The following is a 26,936-nucleotide window of genomic DNA, read 5'->3' as shown; positions in this document are numbered from 1 at the left end:
GAGAGACAGCTGGTGGTGGTTTAACCTGAGGCTCACCACACCTCAGGTGAAGATGAGAAGGAGTTCTTCATGGTAACCTCAGCTGGTGTAGGAATTGAAACCAGTCTGTTGGTATCACTCATCACAAACCAGCTGTCTAGCCAACTAAGTTTAAAGCAATACTTAGGCTCTGTGTAACTGAGACACTACATCCTACTTTCTGAATTCCAATCTCTTTGGCATAGTGATTTACTTTTTATTAGCCTTTCTGAAAAACTTTTGTAGCTGTGTGCTTTCAGTGACTTCCACATGGACACCCAAAACATTTTGCTCCTCCATAATCTGGCATGTCTTGCCATTCACAAAACATTCCTGATTTGACTTCCTTAGCTCCGAGTAAATGTCCTCATACATTTCCATAGCTATTCTCATAGCTATCTCAGCCACATAATCTCTTTATAATTTCTGTTTCAATCCACAAAACATATTTTCTTCTAACAACTTGGATATTTAATACATAGTTCTTCATCCATATATTTGTGCAGATAAACACAACATAAAGTTGAGATGATAACACAGGTCTCTGGGAATATTCCTCATCATAATTTATCAATCAGGGAATGTTCCATTTATCTCTACTCTATTCTCTATCCTCTGCCCAATTACCAGGAGGTTATCTCAAATTACACAGAGTCTCATTTTTGTAATAATCTCTTGTGCAGTTGATACAAAATAATTTCCATTGCACAACAATACAAAAGCTTAAATATACCTCTGGAGGCCAATAAGCAATCTGACCATAGTATCATATAGCTTAACTTGTGTAGACAATAAAACAATGGCCTGAATCTTCTGGTCTCCAGATCATTGATGGGCAACTATTCAGTACTTTGCGGAAGCTAGAGTTGGAGATTGGGACAGATCTACAAGACCTACCTTGGTAGTTCCCCAGGAAATATTAGACATTTTTAAACCTTGTCTAACACTTGGGTGACCCAACCATTCTCGCTGACCAGTCAATTATCACTTGGCCTGTCCCTCTACTATATGACTACCTATTCCACCCCTATCAATCTAACCAACTCTCATACAATCACCCAACACTCCCTGACCTGATCACTCACCTCACAGCAACCCTTTCAATCACCTGATTACCTCTAGAATCCTACTGACCAGACCTAACTACTCTTCAGTCAACCAACTACTCCCAACTGGCCCATCCCAAACTGATAACCCCCAATCCTGACCCGACTATCCACTCACCCACGTATCCACCTACTCCCTTATTAAATAACTAGACATTTAAATATCACAGCAGCTACTGCCATAAAAGAGGCATGCTGTCTTGTTCCCCTGACTCCGCTCCACTTGCTGGAGTTAGAAGGGAGACACTGCACTGTGCATTTCTTCTTCAGCTGGGATCAGAAGATTCCAGAAGAATACAGTTGAATCTGGAAAAGCTCTGTGGGACAGTGGTAATGCATTGTGCATCGCTGCTGGCCAGAAGATTCAGATCATTGCTGAAAAAAAGTTCTGTTATAACAAGAAAGTGAATTCTGTGCATTGCTTTCTGTCAGCTGTCTTCTTAGGCATGCTTTTCATTTAAAATGTACACTTTGGTGTTAAATAACTCTATGTTAGTAAACCCTATGTATGAGAATGCTCATAGGTTTGAGTAACACTTTTCAATGCTTGTACTCCACACACTCAAGAAGTATGTACAACTATGTCAGTATAAAACTAGAGATTAATTTACAGCCTATATAATTTCATTTCTTGTAACAGCTCCGTAGGTCCTGTTTTGGACCAACACTAAGACATCAAGCACTATAATGTCAGTGCTATAATGCGATGTGGTGTCAATTATTTTCAGGACAAAGAAATTTGATAAATAGTTCCAAAAGAAAGCATACATGACTGGAAATCAATTATTTTAACAAGATTTGACAAAAAAAATCTAAAAAAATTCATTAAAATTTGAAACTAATATTATCAAATGGTTACACAATTGAAAACATATTTTAGTTTCTACTTCTCCTTCAATTTTTTTTATGGACTTATTTACAGCTAATGTAAAACAAACGTTCAGTGTTTACAATACCTACAAATACCCTTTTTCTTAAATATCTACTTTCAGATTAAATCGGTTACTTCCAGATGTATAACATTGCCCACCCCTAACATTGCCATGATCCTAACACAAAAGTACTCCTAACACTGAAACATTTACTCATGCTTTTGTTGCTTCAAGTTTGACCATTTTCTCTGCCATTGCATGAATTCCAAAATATCCATGATTCAGTTCCTCTACTAAGTCCCATTTGTTGTCCTTCTTGTCACTGGTGTTCAATGGCTCCATGTCTCTCAGCATATTAAATTTTACATACTGATCTTGGACAATAGATTCCTCTCAAATAGATTACATGCCTCCTATTCATCCTTTCTTCTTTCCACTCATCAGTGGATTCACTGATTTTACTTTCTGGATTTCTTCACCATTATGTCTTTAAAAATTTTCATAAAATCCAACTCTGTAGCAAAACTTGTGGTTATTATTTCCCATAAGCTTTCTTTTTCTCATTTATAAGCTGTGCAACAGCAGCATCTGAAAATACATCAGTTTTAATATACAGTGATGACATCCAGTTCCATCAGATCACTACCCATGTTACCTCTAAACTAATGGCTATGCAAAGTCATCATGCATGCTGCATTCAAATATGTCCCTTTAAATTACTATGTGCCCTCAAAAAAGTACTTTGAGGGAACCTATCACCACATCACTTGATCCCCCACGATTTCAGTGTTGTTGTTAGTTGAGCATTCGGTCCTGGCACAGATATTATAAATGTTAAAAGGCCTGAAGCTATTGTTTTCAGCCTCTCCTTCAAATTCTTGTTATCTAACCATCAGATTCAACTCCCTTCCTGGCTACTATCTTAAACTTAACCAGCAACCTTGACATTCTATTTGACCCTGAGCTGAAATTCTGATCCTATAAATCTCCATCACTAAGATTACTAAGCTGTTTCACTGCTGTAACCTATCCCTGACTCAGCCCATCTACACTCCATGCTTTTGCTACCTCCAGCTTTAACTATTTTTATGCTTTCTTGCTCAGCCTCCTATCTTGTACTCACTACAAACTGGACTTCATGCAAAACCCTGCTGTCCATATCCTAATTTGCTCTATGTCCTGTAAACCCATCCTCCCTTTGCTCGCTGAACTTCACTGAGTCTGGGCCCCGGAACACCATGATTTTAAAACTCTTATACATGTTTAAATTTATCCATGTTCTTGGCTCTTCCTCCAGTCCAACAGTCCTTTGAGAAATCTGTGTTCTTTCAATTCCTCCCCACTTGTGCATTTAAAACTTCTTTCACCATGCCCACTGGTAGCAATATCTGCAGCAATATTCCAAGATCTGGAATTAGGACCCTTTGTCACCTTTTGCATGAGCACCATTAGAGTGTACTAATAGCTTATTTACACATTCAGACACCTGGAACATATAGAATTGCAGGTAGATGTTAATAATTCTGAAGACAGTCCTAATAAATGTAGACTATTACACTGCAATTTTAGTTGAAGCTGCTGAAGTTTTAACGATAGTCTTATTTGAAGAGGGTGCATTGCGGTAGGTGAATTTTCTAAACAATATTTTAATAAAAGGTCAATAATGCAATACAATACAGAATCCAGGCCCTTTGGCTACTTATTGCCAATACATGGTTTCTATCCCTCTGTTCATGTCCCATTCACGTGTTTATCAAGATGCACCTTAAACGCTGCTAACGTTCCTGCTTCGACCAACTCCACTGGCAGGCCGTTCCCGGCACCCACCATCCTCTGGGTTAAATATTTTCCCCACGCTTCTCCTCTAAACTTTTCCCCTCTCACCTTGAACCTGTGCCCTCTTGTAGTTGACTTTTCCACCCTGGGAAAAAGCCTCTTAATATCCACCCTATCTATACCTCTCATAATTTTGTAGACCTCTATCAGGTTGTCCCTCAGCCTCTGTCTTTCCAGTGAAAACAATCCAAGTTCACCTAACTTATCGTCATTACTAAAACCCTCCAGACTAGAAAAACATCCTGGTAAACCTTCTCTGCACCCTCTCCAAAGCATCCACAGTCCTTCTGGTAGTGTGGCGAACAGAACTGCATGCAACATTCCAAATGTGGCCTAACTAAAGTTTTATACAGCTGTAACGTAACTTGACAACATTTATATTCAATGCCCCAGCCAATGAAGGCAAGCGTGCTATATGATTTTTTGACCACGTTATCCACCTGTGGTGCCATTTTCAGAGATCTGTGGACTTGCACACCCAGATCTCTCTTTATGGCAATGCTTCTAAGGGTTCTGCTACTTATTGTATAATTCGCACCTGAATTTGATCTCCCAAAATGCCTCACCTCACATTTGTCTAAATTAAACTCTATCTGCCATTTCTCTGCCCAAATCTGCAATGTATCCATATCTTACTGTATCCTCTCACAATCCTCCTATCTGCAACTCCCCCAATTTTGGTGACATCTGCAAATTTACTAATGAGACCACCTACATTTTCCTCCAAATCATTTATGTATTACAAATAACAAATGTCCCAGCAATTATCCATGCAGAGCACCACTAGATACTGATCTACATTCGGAAAAGCGCCTTCCACTGCTACTCTCTGTCTTCTATGACCAAGATAGTTTTGGATCCATCTAGCCAGTTCACCTTGGATCCCATGAGACTCTACCTTTTGTACCAGCTTGCCATGAGGTACCTTATCAAATAAATTCCTAAAGTTCATGTAGACAACATCCACTGCCTCATCATTCATTCTTGTTACCTCATCAAAAAACTCAATCAAACCCACGCTGCCTATCACTAACAAATCCATTGGTTTTCAAATGTGAATAAATCCTGTCTCTCAGCATCTTCTCCAACAGCCTATCCCCCACCACTGATGTCTAACTCACTGGCCTGTAATTACTTGGATTATCTCTGTTTCCCTTCTTAAACAAACAAACAAATTTGGCCATTCTCCAGTCCTCTGGAACGTCGCTTGAGACCAAAGAGAATGTAAAGATATCTGTTAAGGCCCCAGCTATTTCCTCCCTTGCCTCCCACAATATCCTGGGATAGGTCCCATCTGGCTCTGGGGACTTATCTATCCTAATACATTTCAAGATACCTAACACTTCCTCTTTCATTATGTTGAACTGCCTGACAGTATTCACACACCTTTCCCTAACCTCAACATCTCTCATGTTCCTCACTTTGGTGAATACCAATGTAAAGTACTCATTGGGGATCTCACCCATTTCCTCTGGCTCCACACATTTCTTCCCTCTTTATCCTTGAGTGGGCCTACTCTTTCCTTAGCTATCGTCTTGCTCCTAATATATGCATAAAATGCCTTGGGATTCTTCTTAACTCTGCTGACCAAGGATATTTCCTAGCCACTTTTGGCTCTCCTAATTCCCCGTTTGAGGTCCTTCCTACTTTCTCTATATTCTTCAAGGACTTCTTCTGTTTTAGTTGCCTAGACCTTAGATATGTTTCCTTTTTATTTTAACTAAGCTGATAATTTCTCCTGTCATCCAAGATTCCTGAATCCTGACATTCATGTCCTTCATTTTCACACAAACATGCCTGTCCTTAACTCAATTGATCTTTAAACAACTACCACATCAGATATGGATTCACCCTCAAAACAGTCATTCCCAATCCACATTCTGCAATTCATGCCTTAAAAGTTGTCCTTTTCCCAATTTAACACCTTCATCCACTTTTGTCATTATCCATAAGTATCTGAAAACTTATGGAATTATGGTCACTATGCCCAAAATGCTCCCCCACTGAAACTTTGATCACCTGGCCAAGCTCATTTCCCAATACCAGGTCCAGTATTGCCCCCTCCTTTATTGGACTATTCAACATACTATTTCAGAAAACCCTTCTGGGCACACCTTACAAATTGCTCCCCATCTAAACCCTAACACTAAAGGAGACCCAGTCAATATTCAGAAAGTTAAAATCACTCACCATAACAACCGTATTATTTTCACATCTTTCCAGAATCTGACTACATATCTCTTCCTCTATCTCCCACTGGCAGCTGGGAAATATGTAGCACAATCCCAGCATTGTGAGTGCACCCTTCCTATTCCTGAGCTCTAACCACAATGTCTTGCTGCACGATGCTTCCAGGGTGTCCTCCCTCAATGCAGCTGTGATATGCTCCCTAATCAGTAATGCAACTCCCCCACCTCATTTGCTTCCTTCTCTGTCTTGTCTAACACATTGCTTTCCCAGAACATTAATCCTGTCCCTCTGTGACAGCAACATCGTAATTGCATGCATTAATCTAGGCTGTACGTTCATATCTCTTACCTGTTATAGTCCTTGCACTGGAGCAAATACAGTCCAAGCTGCCAGTTCTGCTAAGCGCAGCAACCTCTCCTTGACTGTTCTTCCTCTTAGCTATATTTACCTTAGTCTCAAGCTCTTCCCCTGTCTCTACACTGACTGACCCTGCCACACGAGTTTAAACCCACCTGAGTGGCACTATCAAACCTCCCTGCCAGGATATTGGTGCCCCTCTAGTTTAGATGCAACCTGTCCTTCTTGTACAGCTCCCACCTTCCCTGGAAGACATTCCAATGATCCACATATCTGAAGCTGTCTCCCCTACACCAGCTCTTTAGCCACGTGTTCAATTGTACTCTCTCTGTTCCTAGCCTCAGTACCATGTGGCATGGGGAGCAATCCTGAGATTACCACCCTAGAGGTACTTACTACCTAAACTGTCATTGCATGACCTTGTCACTCTTCCTACCTATGTCAGTTGTGCTAATATGGTCAATGATTTCTCTGTTTACCTTCCTGTTTCATGATATTTCTGTACCTACTCAGAAATATCCATGACCCTGGGACCAGGGAGGCAATATACTATCCTGGAGTCTCTCTTGTGGCCACAGAAGTGCAAATAATATTTCATATAATTCATAAATTTAAGAAGGGTGGCTGAATAGCAAGAAAATGGGAAATTTCAACTGTATGTTTAGCATGTTTTTGAAGTAAGGATATTGAAGAAGAAAACCAATGGCTTTTGTACAAAAGATGCATTTGTGATTAAAGCTAAATGAATGATAAAAGGAATAATTTTTAAATGCATGATAATTTCTAAACAAGCAGACATAAATAAATCACATTCTGCTTGCCTAACATCAGTTTTATTTGTGATAAAGGAATAAAGAACAATTTTTGATCTCAAGCTCAAATTGCAAACTACTGTATTCACGTACAATTCTCTGGTCGAGTTATCTGCCAATATCCATTGTAACTTTATCAGGTGACAGAGTCTTTATTTTTTAATTTTTTAATAATGAAAGCATGTTAGGCCGACTAAGATATGGCTGCTTGATATCTTCAGAAAATCAAGACTGAAAATAATGTTTGTTCCACTGTTAGGAAAAATAATAAGTGCAGTGCTGTACATGCATACTACTGCATCTTGTACTATGGACCCATCACTGTGTCAATGAGCAGCTTTTTCCTGTCCTCAGCCCAGGGGAACTGTGGCTATGACGATGTTTTAACTGCAACTCTGATTCAAGTCAGCTATTCTGGCATACACCAAATTAGCTGAGAACGCCCTGGTGTGAATGATTTAGCACTGGCCTCCTGCATGTCTCACCCCCAGATCCTATGCATAAACAGAGACTCTATTATCTCTCAATAAGACAGGAACCTGAAGTAACTCACATGTATATAGTACCTTTTATCATGTCAGCATGTTGCAAAGCATTTTACAGTTTCTGAAATACAATTAAAACATAAATAAAATAACAGTGTAAACACTGTTTTAATGTACAAAACATGGTAGCCAATTTTCATACAGCAAATCCCACACAGAACTAGATTTGCTGGCGTTAAATGGGGTATAAAATTACCAGCACAGGTACTGATCTTCAAACAATTCTGTGGGATTTTTCCATCTAACTAAGACCATACAGGGCCTCCTGTTTGGTATCTCCTTCAAAAGATGGCACTTCCAAAGATGCAGCACACTCTTATTCAGGCAATGAAGTACCAGCTTCGATTATCCTTCGAGTCTCCACACTGGGACTTGAACCCATGACCATCTGACCCACTGACTCAAATGCTATCATCCAGCCAAGGTTACACCTGAATAAGATTTTTCTCATCATTGACTTCTCCAGTCTTTGTGATTCTAGGCTACTGGATGACAATATTTTTCCAATCATTAAAGTCATCTCTCCGAGTTTCTCTTTCTGTCATATCTTTAACTGCTGCAATCATTTGCAGGAGTCTCTTGCCACTTTCTCATTGAAATTTAATACTTTCTTCTGCTCTCAGACCGGGCTGTACTGAATGATCCCTTATCTGATGATTTTAATCTTCATCTCAATCCCCCCCACTTCCCTCTAATGACTCATTTATCCTCCTCATGTCAGTCTGGACTAACTCCTCCACCTTAATTGTGGAATCTTGAAATCTCCTAGACCTCAATCACTGATACAACCCCCATAGCAATTTCGCTTCTGCATTTTGCCTTCTTACATTTTAATTTTCTGCTCTTAGAAAATACAAAAATACAGGGAGCAAATTTCCATGACGTTTTTTCTGTGCACTAACTTTGAAGACCATAAAAGAAACACAAACACATATTATGGCATTAATCTATAGAAATCTCCTTTTGTTGATTTCCTACTTAGGGTTTGTACTGCAATTCATCATTGAAGCATCCTATCATTGAAGCATATCCATATTGTGCTGTAAGTACTTGGTCGGAACCATCTGAATTAAGGTTAGAAAGGAATAGTTAAATGGAGGTGGAGCGGGTGAAAGAAAAGATTCATGATACAGAATGATGAATTAGTAAGACAACTTGCAGTCTCCACTGATTTTACTCAGTCTCATCCACATTATCCCTGTTCCAATTACTGTACTATTCACTCCCTCATCCAAACGCAGATTTGCAATATTGACTACACCTCCCCTCCCTCCACCAGTTGTTCCCAAGCTTCATTCTGCGTAGTACCACAAAAATCTTGCTTTTAGCCTCAACCTGTAAAAGTCTTTGCCCTACATCCCATTTGCCAGCTGGATCCCATCTCCTTGGTATTTTCCTTTCACTCTTGCTCGCTGCCTAGTTTCAAACCAAGCAACTCTTCGTTTGCTCTTCCCAAATACTAAAGCTTTCTGGCAATATTTTAACAATAACCATATTAAATAAAATGAATTATTTACTTTTCCCACCTTTTAGGCACAATGAAAGGTATCCCTCTAACATTCTGAATTATGCCTTTGCACTAGTTTTCATTGTATTTAACAACAGCAAAATTTTACAGTATTATTACACAAGTGTTTATAAAAGGTAAAAAATAGACTTATTATTTCCAGCTTTCAGACAGAAGTTTATCAAAAGTGAAAAATGATACACAATTTTTCTTTTACCCCACAATGTATAATTTTGGATCAGATACTGAATAGGTACAGAAGGAAGAAATCATCAGGCAGCTTTTATCATATCAAAGTTTATGTCTGAATTTTGCTAACAAAGGCAGGTGATCAGACGAGTTGTTTTCATTGGGCAATCTATTTACAGTCCATAGATCTTGTTCAGTAAGTAGAGCAAGTTTTCCAAGAAGCTGCAAGGAACCAACATGGGGAGCTCCTCCTACAGAAATAATAAAATGACATTACAGCCTTTTAGATTTCCAGGGACATTTCCAGATAAAGGCAATACTAAAAGAGAATCATGAAACTGAATGATATAAAGCACATAATTTTCAAAACCGCACTGGACATTTGAAAAAGAACATCCCCATGAAAATTTTTTTATTGAAATTCTGGCAATATGGCAGGTCTGCCAACGTTCCTTCCTTTATTGACAGCAAAAGTCATGGTCTCCGTGATATCCAAGAAAGGGAGAATGCGGACATGGAAAAACTTATTCTGAAAACTCAATGCCATTTCATTGTCAGGAAGTCAATGAGACTGATTTTTAATTATGGTGCCCATCTTATTGGTCTACAATTTGTCTGATGGCTCAACTGAGCTGCCAGAATTATTTTTATGGTCAGAAATAATTTTAATTGGTTAAATAAGCTTTAAATACTCAAGTGTTGTAGATGAAGAGATGGGAGAGGGGGATATTACACATCTTCTCTGTCCAGCCTAGAGATAAACCTTAAGAAGGTAGGGAAAACATCATTTTTGAGAGGCTAGGAGAAGCATCCATGCTGCACTTGGACACCTCAAAAATCAGTGGCGTCAGGAACTACTGGTTTAGCAATTTTGCAATAACTAAAAATGTAGAAGTTTGTGTTAACAAAAAGAGATGCTTTTTCCAGAACAATTGTAACTGCAAAATTTAAAACATGAATTGGTGATTGGAAATTTCTATGTACAATCAACCATTAACAGCTTTCTATACCAAGATCAGAAGGTGCTAGATTAAAATTATATTTCAGTATTACTTACGTTTTGGATCATGACAGTAACTTTTAAATGCTGCAAGTTTTTAACACCCCCTTCCCTGTGAGCTAGGTTTCTTCTCCAGAGTGAAAGTTTGCGCATTTTTTTTTAGAAAAAGGGCCTTGCAGCTCTGGTGGGTTTCCAATCTGTCACTGCAATGAGATAGCAGTGTTTCAATTTTCAGGCCAATGGTGGCATTAGCCACCTGCCCCAGGTACACAAGTAACCTCATTCCACTTGATCCCCACATTTTTGACATAAGGACCTTTCTTTTTGTGTCTTTGTAAGAAGACAGAACTATATTTTAGAAAACAAGAATTTATCAGGATAGTTGCATAATTTCACAGTAAGGAATACAATACATATTATGGGCTGTATTTTACAGCTATGAGTTCCTGCAATGTGTAGAGGATCAGGGGCCTGAGGAGTTCTTTACAAGTGAAGCTGACTTATTCTAACTGAGCAGGTTGGAACTGCGATCAAGTTACTGAAGCACATGCATAGAGAGAAAAAAATGACAGAGTTTGCCACTGCTCTCCCCAGTACAGGTTGCCTGTTTTCTGTGGTAAATAAACCCAGTTAATTTTCCTGCAGTAGTTGCATTGAGCTGAGAGTTATAAATTGATAAATCAGAGACATTTCCAAGTGAATCAGTCAGTCTGTACTTCTTAGAAATCAGTGGAAGCTTCTAAAGATGACTGAACACCAACAGCCTGCCTCACTGCAGGGGATAGCCTTACCATCAGAATCAGGAAGCACAGGCTACTGAACTGACTTCGCGCTTGTTCTCTACCTCGGCCAATAGGGTTCGTGTGTGGAATGGGAGGGGAGGGGAGAGTTTGAGAGGTTTAGAGTTTTAGTTAGTCGTGTTACGTGCAAATGGTTACCACTGGTTTATTTGTAACCATAGTCTAATTACTTTTAATAAATATTAATTCTTGTTTGGTACAGGAACCTGGTCCACGCTTTCTATTAACTTTGGACTGGGAATCAGGTGAATTGGAGTACTGTATGTACCTTAAAAAATTTTAACATTTGCTACAACTTTGGAAACAGCAGAGCTCCATTTATAGTAAGCTAGCCCAGTGGGTCGTAATAATGACAATGCTTGTATCTTCTGTTGGCAGATCAATATTTTCAGAATTTTGATCCCTATGTGTCACGCCCACTAAACTTCTCTGAGATTCTCTCCCTCAGTGCCTTTAAATAGTTATTTTCTGAGCACCCTCATGCCCTCACTGAGCTCATCTTTGTTAGAAGTTGGGATCCCTTTAAAACTGAATTTATCTAGCATTTTCTTGCAGCACGAGACCTCATGTAACTGCTGCTGCAACAGTTACTTCTTTTCTCCAGACAAAGACAATTGCTACTAAACAAGGATAAAAAAGGTAACAATGAGGGCCACCAAGGCCACAATAAGATGACATCAAAAAGTTATCTTTCACCGTATGTACCCAATTATCATAGAATCCCTACAGTGTGGAAGCAGGCCATTCAGCCCATCAAGTCAGCACCAACCTTCCGAAGAGCATCTCACTGAGACCCACTCTGTAACCCTGCATTTCCCAGGGTTAATCCACCTAGCCTGCGCATCTTTGGAATGTAGGAGGAACCCACACAGACGTGGAATGTGCAAACTCCAGTCACACAAGGGTGGAATCAAATCTGGATCCCTGGCACTGTGAGGCAGCAGTGCTAATCACGGAGCCGCTATGCCGCCCCAATGCAGTATTCAGGGTTTAAGTGGGTGAATGACACAGTCAGACCCTAGAAATGAGGCACATTAACAAGTGCTCAGAATCAGGAACAGTCTTTGTTAGGTGGCAGGACCCTTCAGATGGAAGATGGAACAGAAGAAGAAAGCAAGAAGATCCAGAGGACAGTTCCCTAACATTTCAGCTAGAGGAGTGGATGCTGCCTTCACAACCTTAGTGAGAATGACCCATTCTGTCCCAACTGTCTGTTCATTCTCTGGTGTCAGTAAGCTGTGCTCAATTACCATGAATCATATACTATTGCTTTACAAGTTTAATAAACTATCTGAAAATTCTTTATAAATGGTCACCTAAATTAGGTAACTGTGGTCGCAAAAACCCAAAATCTAACATCTTGCCCAGGAGACCATCTCCTGCGTCCTTGACCCCATTCTCTCTAAAATATGGACTATCCACTTTCCTTTGCTAGGCCCTTTGCTAGCTGATTTAATGACTTGTAGCCTCTCTTCAGATGCAGTGCCCATCCTTTACAAACTGCTAAATTCCTAACCCTCAATAGACTCTGCCCTGATTCCTGTTTTTTTTTGATGGAAAATTATCAAATATCATCACATATTCAGCCTCCCTTTCCTCTCATTGCCCTTGAGCATGTTTGTTTTTCACAGAACTCTCAATTTCCCAAAATTCCTGTTTAATTCTCACTGACCAGATTTTCATTTTTGAAAAAGCACTGCAATAGCCTTAAACAAACTGACAAATGTCATCTTCTATGATTATAACTACAGTGCATTATCCCTCCTCTTGCTCCTTGTAGGTTTTGAGTCAACCACATTACTCTCAACCAACAGTTCCCCAATAATGGAGCTTAATGATACTGCCTTTATTTGGCTCCCTTCTTCTTAAATCTGATCACAGTTTTAGCATCACCAGCAATACATTCCTCCACCCATAGCCCTGTTACACCTGGAGTCCTCCACAGCCATTTCCCACTTGCTCAACTGCATGCTGCCCTTGCCAACATCATCCATTGGCATGAGGCTAACTTCCATTTCAACACTGATGAAAGCTCCATTTTCCTACCTCTATCCTGACCCTGAAGACTACCTGTGTTCAGGAGATAGCAAGAACTGCTGATGCTGGAAGTCAGAGTCGATACAGTGTGGAGCTAGAGGAAAACAGCAGGTCAGGCAGCATCAGAGGAGCAGGAAAGTTGACGTTTTGAGTTGGGACCCTTTATCAGGACGAGATGATGGTTTAGTGATTAGGGGTGGGGTCATAATCGAACTGATGGTAGGAACTGGTGTCGGAGAGTTGGCGTGTGGCTTCAGCGATGTAGAGGTCAGTATGCCATATTACCACTGCACCTCCCCCCCATCAGCAGGTTTAATGGGGAGGTTGGGATTGGAGCAGAGGGCTGCACATTCCACTGGGGAGAGGTTGGAGTAGGTGAGAGGGGTGGAGAGATTCAGGTGATTGATGTCATGACAGCAGTTGGAGATGAAGAGGTCGAGGGAGGGCAGGAGGCCGGTGGGTGGTGTCCAGGGGGCTGAGTTTTTCAGAGGTGGGAGAAGGGATCTGCAGAGGGTGTGTTGGACTCCCATTCGAAGAAATAGGTGCAGAGGCAGCGGTAAAAGAGTTCAAAACCGAGGTGTGTATGGAATTCGTTGATGTACAGGCGTAGGGGAATGAAGATGAATCCTCGGCAAAGGACTGACTGTTCGCCTTCAGCAAGGGAGTGGTCTGGGGGAATGATGCATACCCAGCAGGGCTTGGGGCTGGGGCTTAGTGTTAGGCTGGAGCTGGGAGTGGGGATGGAGACGGTCTCTGGAGTGGGTGTGTATATTGGAATGGTCACATGGGAAGAAGCGGAAGTAGCGATGTGGTCAGTGGCGCCATTGGAAGCGACGCTGTCGGCAGCATTGGCGGAAGCAATGTTGTCATCGGAAGTGATGTGAATGGCATCAGCGGGACCAGCCAAGGCAACCGCGTGGCTAATGGATTCGAGATGGTCGGGGATGGGGTTGGGGTCTCTGAGGGGTATCGGTGTTTGGAGGTAAGTACGAGCGAGTTTGGTGTACTTATGATCTTTGATGTCTGATACGGCAGAGGAAAACCATTTGTTGAGGGTGCGGATCCTGCATAGAATGAAAAACAGTAGAGGTCCTTTGCAGATCTGGGAAAAGGAGGCTCTGAGGTGGGGTAGGGCTGCCTGTAGTGAGAGAAGATGGCACATGGTTGGAAGTGTGGAGCTGAGGATCCATAGGAAGAACCGTTTCTGGAGGCTCTGGAGGTACTGTAGATAATGGTTGTCGCGGTTTGGTCCAAATCGGGATGGTCTGAAAGTTGTTTGGAGCCCATGGTGGATAAGCTGGTTGTGTAGGCAGGTACTGAGCAAGGACACATGGCTGTAGTGACGAGTTTGTTTCAGGAAGTGGTCGAAGGGCTTCAGGGCAGAGGAGATCACTAAAAGGTTGCACTGGGAGAGAGACCCACCGAGATCTTTTCAGAGGGAGGAGGACAACTTCTTCAAGGTGGGCAGCCTTGGAAGAGGTTTCACAGTCATCAGCGACTAGGAGATAGTAAGAACGGCAGATGGTGGAAGTCAGAGTCGATACAGTATGGAGCTGGAGGAACATAGCAGGTCAGGCAGCATCAGAGGAACAGGAAAGTTGATGTTTTGGGTCAGGACCTTTCATCCTGAAATATTGACTTTTCTGCTCCTTTGATGCTGCCTGACCTGCTGTGTTCCTCCAGCTCCACATTAGATTGACTACCTGTGATCAAAATGTTTGTCTGACATCCAGCCCTAGTTAAGGAATGAAAACACCAAAGTTGTCATCACAGCTATTGGCATAAACTTTTATCTTTCACCAATTCAGTTTCCTGCTCCATCCTAACTTTGCCTAAAAGTCCTCCACCCCAAACTCTCTATTATACTGACTGACTGTTGTACATTCCCCCTTCCCCTTGTTCTACTTTTTGGCAACTATATCTTAAGCTGCTTTGGGTCTAAACTCTCCTAATTCTTCCTCAAATTCCTCCTGCTTAGCATTTTTCCCAGCTCTTCAAAAAAGAATATTCCTGATAAACTAGGCTGTTCTCATAACTCTGGTTAGTGCTCATTTTTGTTTAATTGCACATGTTTTGTAATATCTTTCAAATCAAAAGTGCTATACAGATTCATGTTACTCTAATACTCTTCTACTAAATGCCATACTCCAAATTGTTAACAAAGGTGCCTAGACTGAATCGTTGGCAGTTTCCATCATGAAAGTGGAAACATGATTTATAATGATAAATCTGAAAAAAGAAAGCAAGGTTCTGCAAACATCAAGTGACATTAAAACAATATTGTTTTATCATAAACGTATTTAAGCTAATCTCTTAAAGGGAAGTATGGATAATACCATTGCATATAAATGTTGCCATTCATCTTGTGGTCTTTATAAAGTACATGTTCTTGACTAATAAGGATTTAGATGTCTTCTCATCAGCCTGCTCAGAGATGTTATTACACACTTTTAGAGAAGGTGGGATTTGAAACTGGACCTCCTGGTTTAGAGGTAGGGACACAACCACTACACTATTCGAGTTCTCAGGTCCTTGCTTGATATTACTGTTTAATTTGGTAAATTTGTGGTAATGACATGACAGTTATTAAAAGAAAGGGAGTACGAAGACTTCTTGCACACCATGTCTTCTAAGCAGCAGAATTAACTGATTTTCCGCTTCCTTCCTTTGGGAAGACATTTGCAATAAGCAAATTAAATCAATTCAATTTAGAGAACCCAGCTCTGTTTCCAATTTAACACAGATATTAAGACTATTTGATTGCTTCTTTTTCATGTAGTTTTGTAACAGATTCTTCAAAAAAAATCACATTAGTCACTGGTTTCAGTTACCTGAGTTTGCAAAGGTACTATGCTCTGTTGTTGAATAAAAAATATAATCCACAGTGACAGCGGATCTGGAGTGACAGGTGGTGACTTCAGCTTTACCAGTGCCTGCTATATAATGGGAGTACGCAGACATTAGCCGGAAGTTGTGTTGGATGGCAGAGGAAGTCCTGCAAAAATCAACAGAATGCCTTGTTGGTTGCAACTGTCTGATTAATTAAAGACTCGTATATTAATTGTAATCAGACCAGACAAAGATAACACACCTCTTCTTTCCCCATTGCTAACTGTTGCATTAAACACCATTTATTTAATGTTCACCTTCAGTAAAGTTTGAAGAGATCAATGAGATCATCAGTTCAGACTTGTCAACGAAGAGGAATCTCCCTCAAATATCTCCCCTTTCCTACTCTTGATGCCTTTCCTTTTCTAGTTGCTCTAAATCCCTTACGTCCTCCCAAACCCAACCTGTATAAGAAAATAAAACTCTTGCCTCTTGACACTACTTCCATGAAACTAAAACTTCCTGTCCTTATTTCCATGCTATTTGACACTGTGAATAGATACCTCTGCTCAGGTAATGGTAACGATGCCTTGGCTGTTGGGAACTCCATAGCCTCACATTCTCAAGCTAAGATTACAGTCTGCTTCAGGCCTCATTTGCACTGTACCTGACCCTCCTTTAAAATCTGCATCTAAAAACAACATTTATTTAAAATCTGATTTTAAAGTTACAGGCAGTTCTGCTAAACGTATGTTCCAGCAACGTGACTTGGCTATAACTTGACTAACGAATAGGGGAATGCTATTTCTAAAATGCAAACTTGTGTTGGCTATAATATGATTCCATTAGGGCATGGGGGAGTACACGTCGACATCATATGATCGTTTCACAGGCTTTGTCCTGAATATGCACAATGTTAGCACCAATACAGTCTCTGTGTCAGCATCACATGATCATTTCACAGACTTTGTTGTGAAGCGCTTTCTGTGAGAGGTACAGTATGCTGTGATTTTCGGTTTTTTTTGCAAATTCTGCCGTGTTACCCTCAAAAATGCGAAGACAAAGTGACCAGAATGTTAGTTAGAAGCATCCTGGTGATAAAATCGTGCATGGTGAACAAAAAAGAAAGGCTCTAACACTGGAAGAGAAGTGAGATGTTATAAAGTGTTTTGAGCATATTGAGAGAACATGTAATATAGTTCATGTAATAGGAATAAAGGAGTCTACCTTCTGCACCATTAGAGACAATGCAGAAAAGATTAAAGCAAGCTGTATGGCTGGAACAAGTCTGAGTGCCAGCAAATCTGTGTGGTCATGGACAAAGGAACTTGGGGAAATGGAGTGGCTTCCATGTGTGTGAATAGAAGATCAAATGAAAAAACGATCTGGGACCACCTTTCTCACTATAAGAGAAAACCTTATCAATTTTTGAAGACCTAACAAAAAAAGCTGAAAATCCTACAGATGTGCCTGTTTTTAGTGCTAGAAGTGGCCAGTTTGCTGGTTTTAAGAACTGCCACACTTTTCATAACGTAAAGTTATGTGGCGAAGCTGCCAGTGCAAACGAGGAGCATGCAATGGCATTTCCTCCTTTAGTAAAAAAATTAATTGATGAATAAGGCTACAACTTAGATCAAATTTTCAATTTGAATGAGACAGGTTTATACTGGAAGCGAATGCCATCAAGAACCTACATTTCTATGAATGGAGTACACACTCCAGGCTTTAAGGTGGCAACGGATTGTATGACTGTGGTGCTGGGTGTCAATGCCAGTCGAGACTTAAAGCTTAAGCCTGTGGTGGTGTACCACTCTGCCAACCTGCAAGCTTTGAAAGGTTACCTTAAGTCTACTCTAGGCATCTACTTTAGGTCACGCAAAAGAGGTTGCATCATGGCACTAATTTTTTCTGATCTTATTACTGATGTTTTAGAAGATGTTTTTAGAAAGTACTGCAGGAAAAAAAATTTGATTTTAAGATTCTCCTCATCCTATACAATGCACCAAGCCATCTTCCCACCATTGGGCGAACTTTCTGAAAACACCAAAGTGCTATTTCTACCCCAAACACAACTTCCCTCCTTCAACGCACAGACCAGGGTGCAATAACTGTTTTTAAAGCTTATTATTTAAGGCACATGTTTAAGAGGTTGATTGCAGCCACTGAGGGGGATAAGGACAGAGTTTTTCAATTTTGGAAGAGCTTTAACATCAAGAATGCAACTGACATTATTGTGGAGGCCTGAGGTGATGTCAGTAAGGACTGCTTGCATGCAGTTTGGTGGAAGCTTCTCCCAGATTTTTTTTCAAGATGTTAAAACCTTTGGTGGTCTGTCCCTAACCCTGCTTTTCCCAAAGGCCCTGTTATTTCCATAGCATGATTTTCTATAACGCAATGTTGTGCAGGAACGCAACTATTGCATTACAGCAGAACCAACTCTAGTCTGGACCCAGTTTAAAAAAATTCTGAAATACAGAGCAACCTTTCTTTGCTAGTATTACATGAAGTAGACTGAATGTTAATAAAATGGGTTTCATATGAAATTGTTTAACACTGATTAATTCTGAATTCCTGAATTAACTTACTCTTCATCCAGATGAGAATTCTTCTTACTTGTGGCATCTTTTAATTCTTCAGAACTGTCCTTAGCATCCAAAGGTTTTTCTTTAAATTACATAGGAAATGTTACTGGAGTTAAGAACCATGCTAATGCTAGACAAATTTGCCAATACTGGCAGCAAATTTCTTAAACTACTGTAAACTCAATGATTAAACCAAAATTCCTATGAAATCCATTTAAAAGGGGCATGTCATCACATAAAACATCAAAAATAATGATGGGCTTACAATCATATGTCTCAAATGGCAGTTTGACATTAGCATAAAAAAAATTTGGAAATCATACCTGCATCTTTTAGAATTTGCTGACATTTCAATGTTTCGTATTGACAGGCTGGTGAAATTCCAAGACTTGGTGGCCAAAGTGGCTTTGTCAAAGCTCTCTGGCCCCTGTGGCTTTGCTCCTGACCTGATACCTACATAAAATATTGCAAGTTATACAGTGTACCAAAAAAAATTCTCTAAAACATTGTTGACTATTTCCCCTCCCAATTCTGATTTCACTGGAGAATTCTGTTGTTGATTTAAAATCGGAGAATACACAGGGGGAGAGGATGCATAAAATCTGCAACAAGAACAAGACTGCACAGATGCTATTAAATAGTCCTAATGCTTTACGACCAGGTAAATGGATTATGCTGACTGAAATAAGGCAGACAACAGCAAATGTATTTTTAAATACTTGCTGATACAACGGCTAGTATTTCAACATAGAGGTTTTGATCATGGCTCTTTTTTGGAATATTGAGTGGCACTTTTGAATACCGGTGCCAGCTTGTACATGTGATATACAGCTTTATTTCATCTAAATCAGTAAAACATCATATGTATTAGCTGAGTTGAAATGAAGTACACCTTAATATGTGGAAGTTTGGGCTGATACTGAATATCAAAGTCAAAGTGAGTGACAAAGTAGAGAATGACAATACCTGTAAAGGGAGGACTATTTATAATATCGGGGAATATGGAAGTCAGGAGGAGATGAGAGGGGATCAGCAATTTAATAGGAATAGGCTTGAAGAAAGAGACAATGGGTCTCAAGGACAAGATTAACTCTGAGTGGGCATGTTGGGAGATAGAAGAAAAACTATAGAAAACGGTCAGATCAAGGACAGGAGAATGCATTGAGCAAGTTTGGCCCAGTGGGTTAATAGGACGGAGAGAGGTAGCACAGGCAGTTGATCGGACTGTCTCGATCTTAGTGACAAAATCGTCCCTGAACTCCTTGCACTTGTTGGAGGTGAGGGTGGAGAGAACAGGAGACAGGGGTATAAGAAGGTAGTTTGCAGCAGAGAAAACGAGTTGGGAGTTAACTCCGCATTCCAGGACATCCTGGAAAAGTGAGCAGTTTTAGCAAATGAATGCAATAGTATTTTAAGCGACTCAATCTAATCTGCAATAGATGGCTGAGACAGTTGTCCACTGTATTCTTCCAACTCTGTATCCTTTGGATTTAAAGGCATAGAGGTAAAAACAATGCCAAGGGATTCGACAATAGTGAGAGAGAGAAAGAGGTTCATTTTATTGGAAGTTTGCACTTGTCTTTATAAAAAAGTTTTCTCAATACTTTCAAATAAAAATGGTACAGAAAAGTTCATATTTTGTGTGTGTTTTTATATGGCCCTGATTTTACACATAAATTTAAAGTATTTGTCCAGGAAGAACTGTCTGGTGTTCAAAACCATGAAACCTTTTCCTCTGAGTAACATATCAGAAATTATCCAATACATATACTACTGCAACATTTTCAATTCGATATTAATTTAAGTTCCTTGGATACTATTAGTCAGAAACTTTTATGTGATTGCAAAGTTTGTCTTCAATAAAGTCGAATATTTCCATTATAGCGTGATGGTTAAACACAAGAGAACTTTAGAATCTTAAATTTCATTAAAGGGATTGGCATTGTTTCCTAATTTAAAAAAGTATCAACCAAGCACTAAGCATCTCCCCATGTTAATGTTTTGAAATGGTTTTCTTGAGATTATTGGCAGTACCTTTCCCATTGGAAGTCCATCATAAATCAGTTTCCCATTCCTAATGAAGTTGTATAATGGAGAATCAGGCACTGCGTTAAAGTCTCCGCACAGGATTATCGGCCAGTATCCACCTGTCCCATCAGATGCCAATTTGTTAATCTCAGCTAAGAGTATTGCAAGCTGCGCCAGCTTGATGTCTCCCCGTCGTGGATTATACAAGAGATGAGTGTTTGCCACACACAGAAGAGCAGCAGATTGTGAAAGAACTGGTTGCAGCAGCAGTACCAGTCCTACATTGTCTCTGTCCAGTACTTGAATCTTAGGACGATAGAATTCTACTGGACTAGCTGAGATGAGTGAAAATTTTGAGCGTTTAAAGCAAATAGCACAGCCATCCCTCTTGTTTCCTGTTCGCATTTTGTACTCACAATGATAACCTGCAGAATAAATAAAGACAAAAATCATTTTCATGATCAAAATTGACAACTGTCTACTAGGACCTGCTGGATTAAATTTAGAATACCAAATATATATAGCCGATTGCTTTAAGAGATACAACCTTTTACAAAAAAAAATAGAATGGAATTGGGAGTTTATAAGATAGTTACATCAGCATTTCTAGTTGGATACAAGGCCTATTTGATTCACACTTCCATGGAGATGGGCTTTGAAAGGGAAGCAAGCCACAGAAAGCCATTGTAATACCAACAGTTTTTAAAGTAAAATCTCCCTTACCCTCACAGACAAAGCAGTCTGCAAAAACCTGGGGGAGAGGGAGAAAAGAAAGAGTGCAATTAGTCCTGCATCTTAAGCAGAAGAAATGCTGGCCTGTTCAGTAACCATGCAAAACGTGCACAGGAGGTTGCACTTGGAATGAGAAGACATTGTGTGAAGCTTTAAATAAGACTGAAAATTGCCTAACTTGGCTAGAGGACATAATCTCCAATTTGTCCCTCACTGTGAAGTCAGTTTGGGTATTAGAAATGATCAATTTGGAAAAGGAAAAAGAAGTAAAATTTGAGGAGCAAGTTCCTGGACAATGACATGGCCACTCAAGAGACAGAGTAAAATATAACTGTGAAGGGGAATTTTCTGTCAGTTTAAAAGGTAAATTGGAATTTTTTTCTGTAGAGTGTAAGTTACCTGCTTGATGGCACTTTGGGATTATTTATTACAGCAAAAGTCTTAAAACTCGAAATCTTGTGTGATTCTTCCAGTCAGCCACTGGAAATTCTTCCTAAAGTTATCAGTCTCTATAAGGATCATAACAATATTGAATTTCTTAAAGCAAAAGAAACTCAAAACATTTTTTCAATGTTCTTCAATCATACAAGTTTTTTTTAACGTCTATCCATTATAGACTCATTTTCTATTAGGCTTAGACTTATGTATACAAATTGAAGGACATTAAGCACAAAATCAAAGTATTTGTCTTGAAGATTTCTGTAAAAACAATCAATTGGTCTTACCCAGTGATTCCAATACTGGCTTCAACTGTTGCCTGTAGTGGTTGTTCTGAACTTCTTGTAAACATAAGATCTAGAAAAAGTCAATCAATGCAAAATATCGTGACCTTTTGTAACAAATTTGTTTATCATACATTCATGGCCAAAAGCAGTTAACATTGATGTACACAGCAACTACTTTTTTGTTTAAAAGAAAGAAGCATTACCATTGCCTGTGAAAGCTTCAGCTAAATTGATTCAGAGGCAATTACTTAGAAACTTTACAGAATTCCTGTCACACTAGTAAAAATAATTGGTTACCATTTGCATTATGCAATTTTAATTAGCAATACCTGTCAATACAAATTACATACTCTCTAAAGATTTTAATCTTTAAATGATTTGGATTTTTCAAATATGTTTAGGAAGCTTAGGAAGCCTAGTTTAACCAACTGTTAGCCTCACACAGAAAATGATATCATCTGATGTTGATGACTAGTGTCATACATAGTTCCATATTTCAATGGTGTATAAAGCCCAGCATCAGGTCATTTCATATGATATCAAACTCATATATTGACTTGTGTTGGTTTTAAAGAAGTGTGTTCTCGCTAAAACATAGGCACACAGCTGTACAATTTATTTAACAACCAAACAGAAGTTTATTAACAAAAGAAAAATGATAAAACAGAGTGTAAGTATAATCCCATTAATCCCAAAACTGTCCATTATAAACTGAAATAAACAAAAACGCTTTTGTATAGTACCCAAAACACTACTATACTCATATAATACTCAAACCACAATCCCTGCATCTAGCACTTGGTACGTTAAAGTCACTTGTGACTTCAGCTTTTAGACTAGAACTGCAGATAGCAACAGGAGGAAGCTATCACTCACTTGCTTAAACGTATTAGCTTTAGGTAACTTCTTCACAGCTTTATCCCAACACTTCTCAGACTAACAAAAACTCTAACTCTTCACTCTGAGGTAACCTAGTTCACTATATAACCTACCTTCTCAGGAGCACAGCAATGTCCTAGTGCTATTATCACTGAACTGTTAATCCAGTGACCTAGGAATATTCTGGAGACCTGGATTCGAATCCTGCCACAGCAGACGGTAGAATCATTAATTCTAGAATTAACAGTCTAATGATGACCACTGTCAATTGTTGGAAAAAAACGCATCTGGTTCACTAATGTCCTTTAGGGAAGGAAACTGCCACCTTTACCTGGTCTGACGTAAACGTGACTCCAGACCCACAGCAATGTAGCTGATTCATACCTACCCTCTGGGCAATTACGGATGGGCAATAAATGCTGGCCTAGTCAGTGACACCCTCATTCTGTGAATGAATAAAAAAAAATACAGCCATCTATCCCAAGGACTTCATGGGACTGCTCCTCTCAAAGTAAAGTCTGACATCCAAAAGCCTCCCCATCTAAGCTATGGGTGTTTAAAAATAACAGGTTCCATAAGTCTCTTACAAACTGTGAGGCTCCATTATTTACCGTCCTGGATTGCAAAACAAAGCCCCCACTGTGGTACACAAAATCCATTCACTCCAAGCTGAGGCCCCAAAGACTGTTTTAAAATAAATCACCATGGCTACATAAATATTAAATTAGAATTATAATTAGAATTATTAATTTCAGACACACGGAAACACACCAATTACTAACTCAAAAACTAGAAGAGTCCCATAGTTTACTTCACAATGTGAGTGTTGAGTTGGGGAGGGCAGGGAGTGTGTGTGAAGAGTTATGAATTAACAATGCAAGTAATTTAGCTTTCTCGCTCAACATGTATTTTCTATACTAAAAAAGAAAGTAATGAGGCACAAATGTTGTACAACTTGAGGTGCTGATCATGTGCTGAAGTGAAATCTATACAATATTACTTACTAAATATGTAAATATATGAGGCTACCTATGGAAGTTATAAATTTAAATCTGATTAAAAGATGCCAGGAGGCAATGAATGAACAGCCTTTAACTGGCCTGCTTCTGAGAGATGATGACAGTAGCTTGCCATGCATTTAGCAATCTAAATTTGCATCTTTTACCACAGAAAACAAATACCTTTTAAGACTTGAAATTCTTCCATGAGGCACAAAGGAAAGGATTCAATAAGCATTTGGTAAGAAGAATGGAAAGAATTTTAAACTCGAAAAACAAATGGGTTTGAATCAGGTAGGAAGTAAAATGTAAAAGATTTCAAATCTACAACACCCCTCTTTGGCCTAATTCCCTTTCAGTTTTAATGGAGGTATACATGTGCAACATGCTCCTAGGAGGCTACTCTTTCCTCATTTAATGTTTTAATTCAAGCTGTATGCCTCGTATTTATTCTCTGTCCCAGCAAACAGTGGCTGGTCAGATGTCCTTGGGCAAACAAAACTCTGGAAGAATAAAGCAGAGATCCAAAGGGATTTGAGTATCCATGTACAAAGACATTAATGTGCCATGGACACATTCAAAACATGATGTAAAATTCTAAGGAACACCTAGTCTTGACTGTCACCTACTAATGCCCATATTTATGCAAAGTACTTGGAAATTGCACACTAGATGTTGACTTTAAAACTAAGAATTTGTACTTACTGTTCAAAACACTTCAAATGGCATCAGTTTAAATGGATACTCTTGTTCATATTAGCTTCACCTTGCATAGTTTGTGAACTGTAAGCCATTTGTCGCAGGCCATTTCCATTGGATCAGGAATTCTAATAGGTGGTATATGACGTTATTCAGAAAGTTTACTTAAATCTTTCTTATGTGGATGGATTTTACATGAATCGGTAGATACTTGCTAACTGCCAGATGTCCATCTGTGATTTGTTGTCAAAACTAAAATTGTCCTAAAATTGGGATGTGAGAGAGGCAGTTCTGAGGATGGAAAGTCTGGAAGAAGAAAATTAAAGGTAAGATTCGATTACCATTTTGCAAAGTATCTCCCAGCTACGGACAGTTTGAATGAAAGGCTGTAGCACCCAACTACAAACAAGGACATTTAAAAAGGAAGGGAAAGATTAAAAATCAGGAGTGACACAAATTTTGAATAGAAAATGAAGCATTGGTGCATTCTTGAAGAGATGCAGAAGTTGCAGTGGACGTGGAGAGGTAACAAAAGCTAGGAGAATAAGGGGTCAGGAGTGACATCAGCGGATTGGGGCAGGGGGAAGGGTGGTACCAAAGGACAAAGTAAGGGGTGGCACGGTGGCTCAGTAGTTAGCACTGCTGCCTCACAGCGCCAGCGACCCGGGTTCAATTCCAGCCTTGGGCGACTGTCTGTGTGGAGTTTGCATATTCTCCCAGTGTCTGTGTGGGTTTCCCTAGGGTGCTCTGGTTTCCTCCCACAGTCCAAAAGTGTGCAGGGTAGGTGGATTGGCCATGCTAAATTGTCCATAGTGCCCAGGGATGTTTAGGTTAGATGGGTTAGACATGGGAAATACAGGAGTAGGGGAATGGGTCTGGGTGGGATGCTCTTCAAAGGGGTGGTGTGGACTTGTTGGGCCAAATGGCCTGTTTCCATACTGTAAGGATTCTATGAAGTGCAGTAGATAGTTGAAGGAGGGGAAAGACACAAGCAGGGTTGGTGACAGGAGTAAGGCCTAAAAAAAAATCTCAACTGATCAGATGGTCCAATGAATCTACCGATTCATGTGAAATTCATCCACTTGAGAAAGATTTAAGTAAACTTTCTGAATAACGTTATATACTACCTATTAGCATTCCTGATCCAATGAAAATGGTCTGCAACAAATAGCTTACAGTTCACAAACTATGCAAGCTGAAGCTAATTCGAACAAGAGTGTCCATTTAATCTGATGCCATTCGAAGTGCTTTGAACAGTAAGTACAAATTCTTAGTTTCAAAGTCAACATCTAGTGCACAATTTCCAAGTACTTTGTATAAATGTAGGCATTAATAGGTGACTGTCAAGACAAGGTATTCCTTAGAATTTTAAATCATGTTTTGAATGTGTCCGTGGCACATTAATGTCTTTGTACATGGATACTCAAATCCCTTTGGATCACTGCTCTAATCTTTCAGAATTTTGAAAATGCTGTTAACCAGCTTTCATAGGTCCAAGATGATGAACTCAAACTTAACTATACTTAAATCAATATGCCACAGTTTTGCTGATTCTTTTAAGGAAGCCAAGAAGAGAGTGGAAGTGTGGTAATGTCACTGTAGCAGTAAGCCAGAGGCCAGCCCAAAGCTCTAGAGGCAAAGGTTCAAATACCACAATGACAACTGGTAGAATGTAAATTTAATTAATACAATTCAATAATTTGAGAAAAATCTGTAACTGAAAGCTAGTCTCAGTGATGGTGCCATTAAACGGTCAATTGTCATAAAAACCCATGTGGTTCACGAATGTCTTTAACTGGCTACACCCGACTCCAACTGCCTAGTGATGTACTCAGTTGTACCAACCTGCTACAGAAGTGTCAAAAAGGAATAAAACCAAATAGACCAACTGGCATCAACTTAAGCACTGGAAATGAGAATGGGTCACTCATGTCGATCCTGCAAAATCCTCATTATCAATGTTGTGGAAGTGCCAGTGTTGAACTCGGGTGGACAAGGTCAGAAATCACACGACACCAGGTTATAGTCCAAAAGGTTTATTTGAAATTACAAGCTTTCAGAGCACTGCTCCTTCTTCAGATGAAGTGAAGAGAAGCACACAGGCACAGAATTTATAGGCAGAGAGATCAAAAGATCAAACATATTGTGTGAGTGGACTGTCTTCAGGCTGAATAATAAGTCTCTGCAGGTGATCA

At 39.6% G+C, this 26,936-nt stretch overlaps 1 protein-coding gene across 1 annotated transcript in view; it reads right to left on the bottom strand.

Annotated features, from left to right (window-relative positions):
• Positions 1-7,740: 7,740 nt before the first annotated feature.
• Positions 7,741-26,936, bottom strand: part of LOC109921536 (protein angel homolog 2) — a 38,874-nt gene continuing 19,678 nt past the window's right edge. The window contains exons 3-8 of the mRNA XM_048592173.1: positions 22,166-22,235; positions 20,715-21,133; positions 19,004-19,133; positions 18,684-18,762; positions 16,101-16,264; positions 7,741-9,683 (exon numbers count right to left, since the gene is read on the bottom strand). Coding sequence (XP_048448130.1) covers positions 9,535-9,683; positions 16,101-16,264; positions 18,684-18,762; positions 19,004-19,133; positions 20,715-21,133; positions 22,166-22,235 — 1,011 coding nt within the window. The 3' untranslated portion in view covers positions 7,741-9,534. The remainder of the gene's footprint in view (positions 9,684-16,100; positions 16,265-18,683; positions 18,763-19,003; positions 19,134-20,714; positions 21,134-22,165; positions 22,236-26,936) is intronic.

Source organism: Rhincodon typus, unplaced genomic scaffold (assembly GCF_021869965.1).
Source record: "Rhincodon typus isolate 14 unplaced genomic scaffold, sRhiTyp1.1 hic_rhity00000746, whole genome shotgun sequence".
NCBI lineage: Eukaryota > Metazoa > Chordata > Chondrichthyes > Orectolobiformes > Rhincodontidae > Rhincodon > Rhincodon typus.
The sequence above is the reverse complement of the archived record's forward strand: the minus strand, read 5'-3'. Positions and strand labels throughout refer to the sequence as shown.